The following is a 15,819-nucleotide window of genomic DNA, read 5'->3' on the forward strand; positions in this document are numbered from 1 at the left end:
CCAGTGCCTGGTCAGGTTCAGACTGCTCTTCTTCCACCCTGGCAGAGGCGGCCAATCTCCTGGATTCTTCCCTCCCAATAGATCTCTTAAAGGAGGTTTGGGTGAAGGCCTTTCCCCAAAGCAGAGATGGGGGAGAACGGGACTCTAATACTTTGGCAGCGCAAGCCTTCCCCTAGCAGAGCGGAGTTGCTACACTCCGGAGCACCAGAGCCCAACTCTAACAACTTCAGTGGGGAAGCCCTCTCCTGCTGGAGCAGAGCTGTTACTTTGGGGAAATCTTCCCTAGAGCAGGGCTGTGAGCTGCTCTGCTTACTGTGGTCTGTGCTGTTCCCTGACTCCCGATTGCCAGAGCACTCTTCCACCTGAGCTGTAACCCTCAATATTCCTGGCTCCTGATCGCCAGGATCCCTTTCCTTCTGAGCTGTGACACTTTCACCATTTTTGGGAACTTGTCATCATTGCCTGACCCCAGATACCGCATTACTGTTTTGTTCTTTCCACGTGTTCTTTTCTGGTTCTGTTTGTAGCGTTTTATGCATTAGTCGTGCGATCTAGAAAACCCACCAGTTGTGTTTTCTCTTCCTTCTTTGTACAGCATTGCTGGGCATTTCTTGTGCCTAGTATTTCAAGAAAGTTTGGTTAATTGAGAATGATACACAGCTTCCTTTTCCTTACGTCAGAATCTTCTTCCTTCTATTTCAAGAGTCCCAGGCCTGGAAAAGATTTGAGTCTTAAACCCGCAGGTCGTTTCTCCTGCCTCAAAGGGAGTGAGGACAAACACGAAGGTGAGAGCAGGCATGGGGGCGGCCATTGCTCTCAGAGCGCCATCTTCAAGCGGCTGGGAGGAGGTATATTCTTGCGCGATGGTCCCTAGATGCGCGAAGACTTCTGGGAGATAGAGTTTCTGCTCTACTCCTAGCGAACTCGGGCTTCCGGTAAGATGCTGCTCATGCGCGCGTCTCAACCTATGCGCGTGCTCGTGCATGTGCACGGCCTCCGCGCCGCCCTGATTTCCTGCAGGTCCTGGGTCGAAGCTCCCTTCCCTCCTGCAGCTTTTGCTTTCGCTAACTTGGAGTCGCAGATCCTGTGAGGGCCGAGGCCGGAGTTTTCCGGTCTGCAGCCGGAGGGCCCAGCGGGAGCGCGGCGCGGAGGCCGAGGACAGGGGCGGCGGGACCGTCGGCTCGGTGAGGCCCGTGGGCGCAGTTTGGGGGCCGCGAGAGGGAGGCTGGGCCTGGCCGGTCGCTCGCCGAGGTCCTACCGATCTGCGTCAACCTGGGCTCCCCGCTGTCCTGTGCGGAGCCCAGGAGGGACGCAATGGTCGGGCTGACAGCGAAGCAGCTGCACGGCTTTGGGGTGCATGGACGGTCCGAGGACGAGATGTGCAGGCACTGGAAGAGTCAGCGGTTCCAGATTCCCACGGTGTCACTCAGCGCCCATCAGCACCAGTGCTCCGTCCGCTGGTTCCTACCTTTGTAGCACTTTGTCTACCCTTGTAGCATCATAATGGTCTAGTGCAGGAAGTCTGCTTTTGCTTCAGCTCGTGGAGGAATCAGTGCGATGGTGTGTGACTTAACCAAGGTCGTGCAAGGGTTTGTGGATAAGCGTGCCATTGTTTTCCAGTTTCTCTCGTATTCCTTTTTAAAATGGGCAGCAGTAACCAAGTTTAGTTGGATAGTTTGGAAAGAAACCGCACTTTATTACGTTTATACGACGTCTGCCCATCTGGACCACTTTTCCTTTTTACGTTTTTGTTTTTGAAACGTGATCTCCCTGTGTTACCCAGGTTGTTCTGGCACTCGGTGATCCTCCCATCTCAGCCTCCAGTACTCCAGAGAACTGGGAGTACATGTATGTCACCTCATGGAACATTAATTCCAAGTGTACAGAGCTCAAAATTCTTCATTCACATGACATAGTTTCACCAATTTGAACAGGAAATAGAAATAGGAAACAGGAAAAATGAAAAATAAACTTTTTGCACCTTTACATCTAATGCCCAGGGTCTGAAAAAAGAAGCAGTTTTGAGTTCATTGTGTAGCCCAGCTGGGTGATGATGGCACAAACCTTTAATTCCAGGACTTGGGAGGCAGAGGCAAGCGAGTCTCTGAGTTCGAGGCCACCCTGGTCTACAGATTGAGTTCCAGGACAGCCAGGGCTACACAGAGAAACCCTGCCTTGAAGAAAGAAAGTGTAGCCCATCCACTGCTACCTGTTGGAGTTACTGGTTCCTCCTGTCACCCATTTACCCCTTCAGAATGTTTGTAGATTGTGACTTCATTTGGCAGTTCCCAGGCAGGAGATGTGTCCCTGTGTAGACCAGTTAACACCCGATTTCCTTTTCCTCCCCTAGGCCTGCCGTCAGCAGCGTCTGTGCTTCCCCAAGAGCAGCAGAAAATGAGCCGACCGAGGGTGAGTTTTTCCGTTTGTAAAGAGCCTTTTCTCCTTTGTGACGTATCTGGGAGACTGACAAAGGACTCTTCTCTAAAGTGGCGTGGAGGTGGAAGACTATGAAGGCGATTACAATATAAAACGTAGCCTGAGCGGCGGGGTTGCCATGCCTGGTGTGTAGGCAGTGTGATGATTGTAGGCTAGTGGAATGACTTGGCACGGTGAGAGAAAGAAGGACCACGTCCTTTCCATCACCTCCTGCAAGTCCTCTTGGGAGACGCCACTTTTGGTTGCTTATGGGTAGTAAAAATTTCCTAGGACTTGGCAAGTTTTCTTTATTCAGGTTGGTGTGATCTTTAATGACATTCGTAATAACAACCTTGGAGTCCTGTGTAAGCAGAGACCCCGCTGCCCATGAACTTGTTGCAGGACATTTTTCCAGGGACCGTATGTGACGGGCCAGTGTGATCCATTTCCATCTTTCCTTTCTAGTTGTAGGAGTTTGAGGAAACTCTTTGAATAATGGTTCTTTTAAAATGCCTCTTGTGGTTCTAGGGTTTTTTTTCTGCCTCCTCCCCCCAAAAACGGGATGGTCCATTTGTTGTTTCACAGTTTGGGATTTGTTGCCATTGTCTTTACCTTTAAAGTAGTTGGAAGGGCTGGAGAGATGGCTCAGTGGTTAAGAGCACTGCCTGCTCTTCCAAAGGTCCCGAGTTCAATTCCCGGCAACCACATGTTGGCTCACAACCATCTGTAACGAGGTCTGGTGCCCTCTTCTGGCCTGTAGGCATACACACAGACAGAATATTGTATACATAATAAATAAATAAATATTTTAAAAAATAAATAAAGTAGTTGGAAAAATTCCTTGTTTGCCCTATGAGATTGGTTCTTTGCTCAGAAAGATTAGTCCGAGTGTGTCCGTTCATTTTTGTTGTTGTTGTTGTTTTGATCCAGGGCCTCACGTAGCTCAGGCTGGCCTCGTGTAGCTCAGGCTGGCCTCATGTAGCTCAGGCTGGCCTCCTGAGTGCTATTGTAGCCTGAGAATGACCTTGATCCTGGTGAACTCCTAATCCTCCTGCCTCCACATCTAAGGACTGGGATCACAATTGTGCACCACCTTGTCCATTACTTTTCTATCTGCATGTTGAAAATTACCTTGACAAAAGCCACTTAAGGGAGAAAGGTTTCATTTGGGTTCACGGTTCTGGAATACAGTCCGTCTGGCGGGGAGGGGCCGATATTAATGTCTTGTCTGAAGTCAGGGAGGAAAAGGGACAGCATGGTGCTGAACACCTCCCTTTGTGTCGGCAGGCCAGCATCCCAGCTGGGCACAGTGACATCCACAGCAGTAGGGTCTTCCAGCGCCACTGTGTAATCAAGACAGCCTCCATAGGCCCATCTCCCAGGTGCCCTATCACATTGACAGCACTGACATCAAAACTGTTGTACAAGGCATTTGTAAGTTTCCTTCTAGAAAGCTCTGTGATGTTCCTGTCTCTGCTGTTGTGAGCTTAGCGGTTGTGCGGTGATGGCTGTTGTCACCGTCTGCAAAGGTCGTAGGCTGAGTGGTAGCTCATTCTTTGTACCATTTCCTCCTCGTTTGTTCACTGAATACTGTTGTGGACATGAACTCGCCATTTTGGCTGCGTAGCTCCTGTGGGACGACAGATTAGAACTACTGGGTGGGCGTCTGAGCAGCGTGCTTCGTGCTTTGAAATGTTTCAAATGTCTCAGCACGTTGATGGTGAGCAACCTTGATAGTCAGATCTTGAGTTTGGAGACAAGATAATTCCTTTAAGGTATTTTTTGAGTTCTTGGGAAACACTTCTTAAATATTTGATAGCATCTGTTTTTTATTCAACATTTTATTTTGAAGTAATTTCAGATTCATAGAAAAGTTGCAAAGAGGGGCTAGAGAGATGGCTTAGTGGTTCAGCCAGATGGCTGGCTGCTCTCCCAGAGGTCCTAAGTTCAATGTCCAGCAACCCCATGGTGGCCCACAAGCATCTATAATGAGATCTGGCTCCCTCTTCTGACCTACAGGCACCCATGCATGCAGAACACCATATACATAATAATTTTTTTAAACAAAAGAAAGGTTGCAAAGAAACAAAAGAATGATACAAAGAAATCTTGAATTCCTTTTGCTCTAAGGTAACCCATTCTTTTTAACAAAACAACTTTTTAAATATTTCGTATGTGCCTACATATATGTGATGGGGCAATATGTAGCACTTCCGTAGTGTGGAAGTCAGTCCTCTGTCTCCACATGGATTCTGGGGATGGACCCCAGATCATCAGGCTGTGTGGTGAGTGCTTTTACCCACTGAGCCATCTCACTAGCCTACCCTGCCAGCATTACTCAAGAGAACAGGATGGCTGCTAAAATAATAGTACCGGATGTAATAAAACCACTTCATAACGACAAAGTGATTACTGAATCTAGAGAACATACAAACGCTTGAGGATTTTGTTTGGCCTTTTTTTAGGGGATCCAACTGGGAGAGTCTCATCCATAGAATTATAGAGTCATACATAGAATCAGGGTCTTATATAGAGAGTTATAGAGTCATATATAAAACCATAGTATTATACATAGACTCTCATACATGGAATCCTAGACTCTCATACATCATAGAGTTGTATCAGGTCTTTTCTTTTGAGCCACCAACCAGCTCCCAAATCACGACACAGACTTAATATCTGTTGTAAATGCTCAGCCTCATCTTAGCTCTTATTTGAATCTGTTTCTCTCTATCTACGTTTTGCCTCAGGGCTTTTTTACCTTTCTTTCTGTACGTCCTGCCCTGTGTTTGTTGGCTGGCAGCTGCCTGACTGGTCCATCATGTCTCCCTCTTTCCCTCCCTCATTCTCTCCTCCTCTCTTAGTGGGGCTAGATTTCTCTTCCTACTTATTCTCTCTGCCTGCCTGTCTTGCTATCCCTCCTCTGCCTAGCTGTTGGCTGTTCGGCTGTTGATTAACCAATCAGGTACCTTAGGCAGGCAAGGCAAAACAGCAATGCATCTTTTCATAATTAAACAAATGCAACATAAACAAATGTATCACATCCTTAACATCATTAAACAAATGCAGCAGGAACAAACGTAACACACCTTCACACAGTTAAATATTCCACAACATAAACAAATGTAGCACACCTTCACACAGTTAAATATTCCACAACATAAACAAACGTAGCACACCTTCACACAGTTAAATATTCCACAACATAAACAAACGTAGCACACCTTCACACAGTTAAATATTCCACAACATAAACAAACGTAGCACACCTTCACACAGTTAAATATTCCACAACATTGAGTCTCAATCCAAGAATTGCAGACAGACTTAACAATCCTAGGCATTGGCGTGGTACAGTTCCTGACAGAACTGTGGAGAAAGAGACAGAGGCGCAGCTTCCACTGCTCCCTCCCAGTCATGGGACACAGCAGAACACTGCACGTTTGTGGGCACGTGCGCATTGGAGGGTACAGCCTGCTGCAGTCACCTGTCACTGCTGAAAGCGGAAGTCCTCAGTTCTACATTTGGAGTCATTTTTAGAAGGTTACAAAGACAATCCCTTTATTTTTTCCTATTTGGCTTCACTTGTTTTTACATTTAGATTACTGAATTTGTGGGTGTTCATTCTGTGCTGGCAAAGGCTTGGGGGTGGCTTTATTCTTGTTCAGTTATCTCCTGCTCTTACAGCCTTGCGTCACCACAGTGGAATACCAGAGCCAGCAAACTTTCAGGGAAAACTGTCATTTGCTCAGTTTTGGAGCTGGTAAGCAGCATTCCCACATGGCCTCTGCGTCAGTTCCCACCTTTGGATTCCTGCCCTGAGGTGTTGCCTTGGTTGCTCTTGACAACGGTCTATAACCCCGAAGCCAAATGAACCCGTTCACCTTCAAGTTGCTTTTGCTCAGTGTTGGTCACAGCTGCAGAGATGCAAACAAGACGTTTCTTATTTTACTTCTTTTTATTCGTAGCCAGTAACAAACTCTTTTTTTTTTTTTTTGGGTTTTTCAAGACAGGGTTTCTCTGTGGTTTTGGAGCCTGTCCTGGAACTAGCTCTGTAGACCAGGCTGGTCTCGAACTCACAGAGATCCGCCTGCCTCTGCCTCCCAAGTGCTGGGATTAAAGGCGTGCGCCACCACCGCCCGGGCCTAACAAACTCTTTAAATCTTTGGTTCTGGGTATTGAACTTGGGGCCTCTGCTATGCTAAGCACACACTCCACCTGCTTACGTCTGAGCCCTGGAGCCTACATTTGTAATCTGGTGATTCCCACTAGTACTGGAGCTGAGCCGAGGGCCACACTGTGCTAGGCAAGTACTCTTACCACTGAGTTAGGTCTCTACACATGCCTGCATGCACACACGCGTACACACACACTTGTTGAAACAGAAGCCTGCCCAATAATCTTAGGTGGCCTTGAACTCACGATTTTCCTGCCTCAGCTTCCCAGGAGCCGGGATCACAGGTATGTGTCATCTTGCCCAGCTTATTCTTGTTTTGTGGAATGGAATCTTACTATGTAACCCAGCCTTGCCTTGAACTAAGGACCTCCTGTCTTCTCTCCCAAGTGTAGGATTACAGATGCACACGCCACTCCTGGCTGTGTGTTCATTTTATATCCTTTTACTTTACATTTATTTTATGGGGTTGGTTTTACTATCAGTTCTCTGAATTGTCACATCATCCGCAAAGAGGAATAGATTTTCCTGGTCCCAATTGCCCCTCTGAAGGTAACAGTGAGCATTGGGGCGGCGCAGGGTTTTCTTCTTAGCTGGGTACAGTAGTGCACCACACTTGTGCTTTAGAAACCAAGTCAACCATTTAGACTCCCAAGTTTAAATCATTTCTAATACCTGTTTAGCCATACACTCTGATTTTATGGAAGCAATATCATAATTTATTAGAAAACGAAAATAGGAGTTGGGCCAGCAAGATGGCCCAGCAGATAAAAGTGCTCACCACAAAAGCCTGGGGACATGAGTTTATCTTCAGACCCATGAGAAAGTGGAAAAGAACATATTCACAAAGCTGTGCACTGGCCCCACACATGTGCCATGGCTTAAGTGTGCACACATGCACCTACACAGTGCTTTTTAAATATAAGTCAATAGATAAAATTTAATTTCTCTGTGCTGAAGAGAAGGCTCAGTGGTTGAGAGCACTAGCTGCTCTTCCAGAGGATCTGGGTTCAAAGTCTGGCCTCTGTGGGGACCAGGCATGCATATGATGTGCAGACATGTGCGCCAGCCAAACACCCATACATGTGACAGAAATGAAGTTCTTTTTTTGTGTGTGAATTTAGTTTTGTTAGTGTTGAGTTGTTCATTTTGATGTCCGTCCTTTTGTTTATACAGTTTCCTTAGCTGATGGTTCTTTGGTTTTGTTTTGTTTTACCAAATAGGGTTTCTTTATGTAGCCTCAACTTTCCTGGAACTAGTCCTGTAGACCAGGCTGGCCTCGAACTCACAGAGATCCACCTGCCTCTGCCTCCCAAGTACTGGGATTAAAGGTGTGCACCACCACTGCCCAGCTATCTGATTATTCTTAATATTCTGATTAAATTTTGGGAGAGTTTTTCTTATTTGAGGTACTGGAAGTTGAGTCTAGATTCTCCATTCTAGGCAAGGAAAGAGAACTTTTTTTCCCAAGACGGGGTTTCTCTGTAGCTTTGGAGCCTGTCCTGGAACTAGCTCTTGTAGACCAGGCTGGCCTTGAACTCAGAGATCCGCCTGCCTCTGCCTCCCGAGTGCTGGGATTAAAGGTGGGGCCACCACTGCCAGGCGGAAAGGGAAATTATTAGCAGCCAATGCAGATGGACTCCAGTGCCTCCTGCTTGGCTCACCTCTTTACGGGGCGATGGCTGCAGAGTCTGGAAGTGAGTAGAAAGGGTACTAATGGCTTAGTCACCTTTCCTGCTGCTGTGACGCGGCTCGAGCAATGGCTCAGCAGCTAACACTGACTGCTCTCCCAGAGGTCCCAGGGTTGATCCCAGCACCCCATGGTGGCTCACCACCACGTGTATCCCCAGTTACAGGCAATCCAGTAGCCTCTTCTGGCCACAGGCGGTATGCATATGTGTACATATATACATACGTACGTATGTACATACATACAGGGGAAGCAGTCATACATATGAAATAATGATATCTTTAAAAATTGCTCTGATGGAAACAGTTTAAGAATGCTCACAGTTCCGGTCACAGTCCATCCAGCAGGGACGTCAGCAGCAGGCGCATCCACCATCAGAAAGCAGGAAACCATGGTTGCTATGCTCAGCTCACTTTCGTCTATTTGTACAGTCCAAGATCTAAGCCAGGGAGTGAAGCTACGCGTGGTGGGCAGGCCTTCCTGCCTCAGCTAACCTAATCAGGATGATCCCCATAGGAATGATGAGAGCCTGTCTCTGCAGTGATTCGGGGTCTCAAGGTGATCACTGTGGTTAACTATCACACCTAATTGAAAGGGCCTTGGGCCATTTTGTAGTGGTGGTGTGTTCACAAAGGAGATTAATTTGCTCAAATTAATTCACACTGAAACGGGTTTCTGAAAGTTTTCATTTAGGGAAACCAAATGCCTGTCCACTGTGGCTAGTCGGGTGTATGTCCTGTTTGATCTGATACAGTTTCTGATTGGATCTGTATTCCTGATCCCATGCAGATAGAGTATCATTTATCTCACATAGAACAGTACATGTGTGGTTATATGATGATGGAGGGCTGAAATCTTGTGTCCTCTGCTGTCTCTGGCAGCACTGCCAAAGCCACCGGCTTCGAATCAGATTCAGCAGTCACTCGACTGCCCTGTCCCTGCAGCCATTCCACACTGCTGTCCAGGGAGTTCTGAGGCAGCCAGTTCCTCCATGGTCCCCATGCTGGGACTCTACGAGGGCTCTGCTGGAGAGTGCAGACCAGTGGCCCTTATGTAAAGTTGCATGACACATGGCTCTGGCTTCTCTTGTCCAGAGCACTTCTCTGTACCTGAAAGGTATCGTGGAGACATCCCTGTGGTTAGGACCCGGATTCCAGTGCTCTTAGAAGAGTGGAATGTGTTTTCTGTTTCTTCTAAAGATATGTCTAAGTATGTATTGTTCTTTGTTTATGTGAGAGAGAGAGTTTACGTGTACCATGTGCATGTAGCAGCTCACAGGCCAGAAGAAGGTGCCAGCTCTCTAGAACTGGTATTAGCAGGCAGATGTAAGCTGTCAGACGCGGTGCTGGGAACTGAACTCCAGTCCTCTGCAAGAGCAGTAAGCGCTCTTAACTACTGAGCCATCTCTCTAGCCCTGGACTTGGGTTTTTGAATCAGGAAGATAATCGTGTTTGGTTGGTTTACTCCTAATCTAAAACTGGCCCTCGCTGTCAAAAGCTGTCGTAGGAAAGTGCCTGCTTGGTGTCTCTCCGCCTGCTTTCCACCTGCCCTTCTGTGCTGGTGCTGCTTGGTCTGTCCCTTCTCTTAACCCCTTCCCCGTGTATCTCACTCCAGTAAGATTCTCCTTTATCATTATCAATGTTGTGTATTACTGCAAGAAAGAAATGTTTGCAGTGAAACTTGAAATAACCTCCAGTGTGTGCGTAGCCGACGCAGTTGGCTATGCAGATGAAATATGTAGAAGTCAAAGAGCTGAAACACGGGGCTGGCAGGATGATTCCGTGAGTGCAGGTCCGCGCCACCAAACCTGACAGCTGGAGTTTCATATCCAGAGCGCGCGTGTGCAAGGAGAGAAGAGCCTGACAGTTTTCCTCTCCTCCCATATTTACTGCTGCACACATGCTGAAAGCTTTTGTTTGTTTATTTTTCGAGGCAGGGGTTCATTGCATGGCCCTGGCTGTCCTGGAACTCGCTCTGCAGACCAGGCTGGCCTCCAGCTCAGATATCAGCTGCCTCTGCCTCCAGTGTGTGCCTCCACTAACCCAGTTGTCTCCCACGTTTTCTGGCCTCTCCAGTTTACACAGTCCAGTTGCAAATGGGAACTGAACTGTCGTGGTGGCTCAGCTTCGTCTCACTGGCTGTAATAAACTGCCCTGAGAGAGGCAGCCTGAGGGAGAAGGGCCTGTGTGGCTCAGGATTCCAGGTTGTGGTCCATGATCCTGGGGAAATCAAGGCAGCAGAAATGTTAAGCATCTGCGCTTATTACATCTGCAGTCAAGAGCGAAGAGCACGGAATTAATGCCTGCTGCTAGCACTCAGCTGGCTTTGTCCACTCTTATAGAATGCAGGATCTCTGCCCCAAGGAATGAGGCCACCCATCTTCCTACTTCAGGTCTTCCTACTGCAGCTAGCGTAATACAGACACACCCTCATGGGCCAGCCTAATTAGACAGGTGGTTCTAGATCATGTCAGGTTGATAGTTAACTGCTACATTCGAGTTTTGCTTTTGCTTTTGTTTCCCGAGACAACGTGTTTGCGATAAGGTTTGTTTCCCTTCCAGGCTCTGTGGCGCTGAGGTGTGGAATGTTGGCGGCTCACTGCACCGGTTGGTTAGGAAAAGCTTGTTCTCTCTGGCCTTTTCTGTATCCCCTAATTCTGACCACAGTGCCATTGCAGGGCCCACTGTCCTTCAGGGACGTGGCTGTGGCCTTCACCCAGGAGGAGTGGCGGCGGCTGGGCTCAGAGGAGAAGACGACGTACAGGGACGTGATGCTGGAGACCTACAGCAACCTCGTCTCCGTGGGTGAGCACCCGCTGCTTTCTAGATGCTGCGAGTTCAGTGACTGTTTCCAGTGTAAAGGAACAAGGGCTCCTTAGTCCTTCTGGGTAGACATGAAGTCAGTCTTTTCTGCTCCATTGAAAGAGTCTACTTTTTGCCCCCTTGTGGCTCTGGATATTGAACCCAGCTCCTATATGTTAAGCAAGTGCTCTGCCTCTTAGCTGCATCCCTGTACAGAAAATGGTAAGAAATGAGAGGGGTGTGGTGTAACTTGTGGCACAGCTTCCTGTGTCGGAGTGATTTCTGCCCGGTAGTCTCAGCTTCCTGTGTCGGAGTGATTTCTGCCCGGTAGTCCCAGCCCTTCTCCTTTTCTTGTTAACAGGGTGTGATGTCACCAAGCCGAACGTGATTATTAAGTTGGAGCAGGGAGAAGAACCGTGGATGGTGGAAGGTGACTGCCATGTGCAGAGTCACGTGGGTGAGTGATAGTAAAGTGAAATGTTACAAGGTGGTCACTCCGGTTGATACTGTAGGGGGAGCTTTTGAAACTTGGTGCTTTGTACCAGGTGAAATCCAGAAACATGGGGGTTTATTTGTATTCAGAGTTTAAAAAAAAATGACTTGAAAGGAAATGAAAAGCTGGACTAGTGAGCATTTTCTTTGTGTCACGAGCTGTTTGAGCCCTGGTTGTGGAACTCTCTTTACGTGGGAGGGAAATGGAGCTTTCACAACGTTTTGACTTACGTGCTGGATAGAAAGGCAGAGACTTCTCTAGGCATGGTGGCCCAGGTCTGTAGTCTCAGAACTCGAGCGAAAACAAAAGCAAGGATTCCAGAAGTGTCTAAGGCACAGTCTCCCATGTGGTGATGAATTGCCACAGTGTAAATGCAGAAGTGTCTGGGATGGCAGTGCTCTTGTGTGGTGATATAAAGGAGAATCTGTTTCTCCCAAACATAGGCCATTAGAACATTTCTTTTTTGTACATGCCCAATAACTATTTTCCCCTGCTTCCCTTTGCCATGAGTTCCACTTCTATCTAAGTCTATCACCCTTTCGGGAACTGGGTTTTCTGCTCATCATTCTTAGGTCATTTTCATTTTTTTCTTTCAAAATTGATTTGTAAAGTAAAGTGCTTGTTTTCAATATAAATTTACTGTCTTCCCACTTCTTATCATCCCCCCGACACATACACAAATATATATTACATATTATAAATCAAAACAGACCTATATACTCATAATAATTTTACTCATAGATGCCCACAGATATGACATTTGGGTACCACTCCTGTAGCCTGTATATTCAACATTTGTTCAATCTTACTCCTTTTCAGAAATCAGTAAAGTAGATGACACCGTAGAGAAAATCCAAGAAAGCGAAGGCAAACGTATGGGGCAAGCTGAGGATCTCAGCAGCCGAAGAGCAGAGAAGGGGGATGCGTTTGATAAAACATATTGTTGTGTGTCTTGTGGGCAGACTCTGGAACCCGTGGCAGCACTGATTAGTAGTGATGGAAGGTATGCACCGGAGAAGCCCGACAAGTGTGCTGATTGTGGGGCAGCATGCAGAGAGAAAGCGGGTGACTTTAATCAAAATGGGGATACTCAGCATGATGAAAGCATTCTGCAGGAATTCGCCGTTGTGGAGAAGCCCTTTGATTATGAGTGCATGGAAGCCTTAGACAGCGAAACTGTTTTCATGGCTCACGAGAGAGCTTATATGGGGGAAAAACCCTATGAATGGGATGATGATTCTGGACCAGACTTCATCCAGATGTCAGATTTCAGTGCATATCAGAGATCACAAATGGAAATGAAGCCCTTCGAATGTACACAGTGTGGGAAGTCCTTCTGTAAAAAATCCAAATTCATCATACATCAGAGAGCTCACACAGGAGAGAAACCGTATGCATGTAATGTGTGTGGAAAGTCCTTCAGTCAGAAGGGGACCCTCACTGTCCATCGGAGGTCACACTTAGAGGAGAAACCCTATAAGTGTACCGAATGCGGGAAAACCTTCTGTCAGAAGTTACACCTCACACAGCATCTGAGAACTCACTCAGGAGAGAAGCCCTATGAATGCAGTGACTGTGGGAAAACCTTCTGCCAGAAGACGCACCTCACTCTACACCAGAGGAACCATTCCGGGGAGAGGCCCTATCCATGCAACGAGTGTGGGAAATCCTTCTCCCGAAAGTCTGCCCTCAATGACCATCAGAGAACACACACCGGAGAGAAGCTGTATAAGTGTAACGAGTGTGGGAAATCCTACTACCGAAAGTCCACTCTCATTACACACCAGCGAACGCACACGGGGGAGAAGCCCTACCAGTGTAGCGAGTGCGGGAAGTTCTTCTCCCGGGTGTCGTACCTCACCATCCACTACAGGAGCCATTTAGAAGAGAAACCGTATGAGTGTGCGGAGTGCGGGAAGACCTTCAATCTGAACTCAGCTTTCATTCGCCATCGGAAGGTGCATTCGGAGGAGAGAGTCCTTGAGTGTAGCGAGTGCGGGAAGTTCTCCCAACTGCAGTATCTCCCCGATCGCACGAATGACTTAGGACAGAAACACTATGAATGCCGTGAGTGTGGGAAGAGCTTCCTTGAAAGCTCCGCCTTCAGTGGGCCCCAGTCCGTTCCGGAAGAAGAGAAGACGTACGACTGTAATATATGTGGTAAGTCGTTCTCTGATTTGTCGTGCTACACCGTACACTACAGAGGTCATTCCGAAGAGAAGCCCTTCGGGTGCGGTGAGTGTGGGAAGACCTTCTCTCATAATTCATCCCTCTTCAGACATCAGAGAGTGCACACGGGTGAAAAGCCGTATGAGTGTTGTGAGTGCGGGAAGTTCTTCTCGCAGAAGTCCTACCTCACCATCCACCACCGCATCCACTCGGGGGAGAAGCCCTACGAGTGCAGCAAGTGTGGGAAGGTCTTCTCTCGGATGTCCAACCTCACCGTGCACTACAGAAGCCACTCGGGAGAGAAGCCCTACGAGTGCAGCGAGTGCGGGAAGGTCTTCTCTCAGAAGTCCTACCTCACTGTCCATTACCGGACTCACTCGGGAGAGAAGCCTTATGAATGTGATGAGTGTGGGAAGAAGTTCCACCACAGATCAGCCTTCAATAGCCATCAGAGAATTCATAAAAGGGGGATATAAGTGCACTCGGTGTGGAAAAATCTCTGACACCTCAATTTAAAACAGACATTTGGTTATAATGAACATTGGAAGTTTAATGGGGAGTCGAGTATGGATTTTTCCCCCTAATTTTTATATTTGTGGTGCTGGGGATTGAATACAGGGCCTTTTGCATGCTATAGATGCTCTAAGTAGAGCTGCACCCCAGTGGCTTATGAGTAGAGCATCCATGCTCCATGTGAGAAGCCCTAGTACAAAATCCATCTTAACCTGAATTTTCAGAAAAGAATCTGTAGATATTCAGCAAGAAACAAACCATGACCATATAACTCATGGGACACTAGATATTATTTACAGGAGTGAAACTTTCAAAGTATTTAATATTTATTTCTGATTTAAATTGTATTTACAAATCAGGGAATCTTGCTAAGAAACATCAATAAGGTTGATGTAACACACTTTGGAAACTTATTAAAAGCCATATTTGTGATATAAAAACAGGTGTTCATAGAAAATATGCAAGAAGTTATCTGTTCTGAATAAACTTATAAAAAGGAAGTTACAAAGTTGGGAGTTGATCCTAAGGCTGACCAAATATGTGGCATCTCTGATGTTTTAGAAATGCAAATTAATAATAATTCTATGCAATCTCTCGCAACCATGGCTGTGAATAATTTTGAAAACATGATATTGAGCATTAGAATGGCAAGTGTTACAATGGGATTTATTGGTGAAATTGTTATATAATGGGAAAGCACATAATTTTTTTGTGAATGCTTACCAGTAGACTGATTTTGTTAAAAATTTTCAACTGGAATTGAGCAATTTTTTAAAAATACTATTTTGATAAACTTTGCTGTCTTAGTGTTGTATTGCTATGAAGAGACACCATGATCATAGCAAATCTTTTAATTTTTTTATTAATTAAATATTTATCTTACATCACAACCCTCCCTTCTCTCCCTCCTCTTCACCCTTCCAATCCAGTTCTTATAAAGGAAAACATTTAATTGGGGATGCTCACAGTTCAGAGGTTCAGTCCACTATTGTCATGGTGGAAAGCATGGTGACATGCAAGCAGACACGATGCTGGAGTAGTAGCTCAGAGTTCTAATCCATCTGCAGCAGGCAGCCAGAACAGAGAGATGTGGCCTGGCTTGAGCATTTGCAACCCCATGCCCACCCCCAGTAACCCACTCCCTCCAGCAGGGCCACACCCATCCCAACAAGGTCACACCAAGTGCTACTCCTCAATGACCAGGATTCAGATGAGCCTATGGGGCCGCTCCTATTCAAAGCACCACATGTGCAAACATAATTTGGAGTTGCTCATGACAATTTCACTAAAAAGAGTGTTACATAATACAAATATGGTATCATTTTTATTTATCGTCCTCTATTCTCAGAGTTTTAGAATGAAATATGCTTCTGGTAGACATTTTCTGGTTGATACTTTTTGGCATTATTCCCTGCTAAAAGAATTTGACTGCCTACCATTTCTCCCTGTGAGAGTTGAGAGCAAGCAGTTTAAATCAATAATCATGATACTCAGCCGGGCGGTGGTGGTGCACGCCTTTAATCCCAGCACTCGGGAGACAGAGGCAGGCGGATGTCTGTGAGTT

General features: G+C 46.7%; 1 protein-coding gene across 2 annotated transcripts; it reads left to right on the top strand.

The window, feature by feature from the left end:
* Window positions 1-963: 963 nt before the first annotated feature.
* On the top strand, window positions 964-15,194 carry Rbak (RB associated KRAB zinc finger). 2 transcript variants are annotated; one of them, XM_057765891.1, is made up of 5 exons: window positions 964-1,184; window positions 2,351-2,409; window positions 10,957-11,083; window positions 11,442-11,537; window positions 12,393-15,193. In XM_057765891.1, exons 2-5 carry the CDS (start codon window positions 2,395-2,397, stop codon window positions 14,216-14,218), a joined length of 2,064 nt encoding a protein of 687 aa, XP_057621874.1. In that variant the 5' UTR covers window positions 964-1,184; window positions 2,351-2,394; the 3' UTR covers window positions 14,219-15,193. The 2 variants fall into 2 exon arrangements, with proteins under 2 accessions (XP_057621874.1, XP_057621873.1); XM_057765890.1 differs by lacking the exons at window positions 964-1,184; window positions 2,351-2,409 and having other exon boundaries at window positions 10,223-11,083; window positions 12,393-15,194.
* Window positions 15,195-15,819: the final 625 nt, after the last annotated feature.

Source organism: Chionomys nivalis, chromosome 3 (genome assembly GCF_950005125.1).
Source record: "Chionomys nivalis chromosome 3, mChiNiv1.1, whole genome shotgun sequence".
In the NCBI taxonomy this organism is placed as follows: Eukaryota; Metazoa; Chordata; class Mammalia; order Rodentia; family Cricetidae; genus Chionomys; species Chionomys nivalis.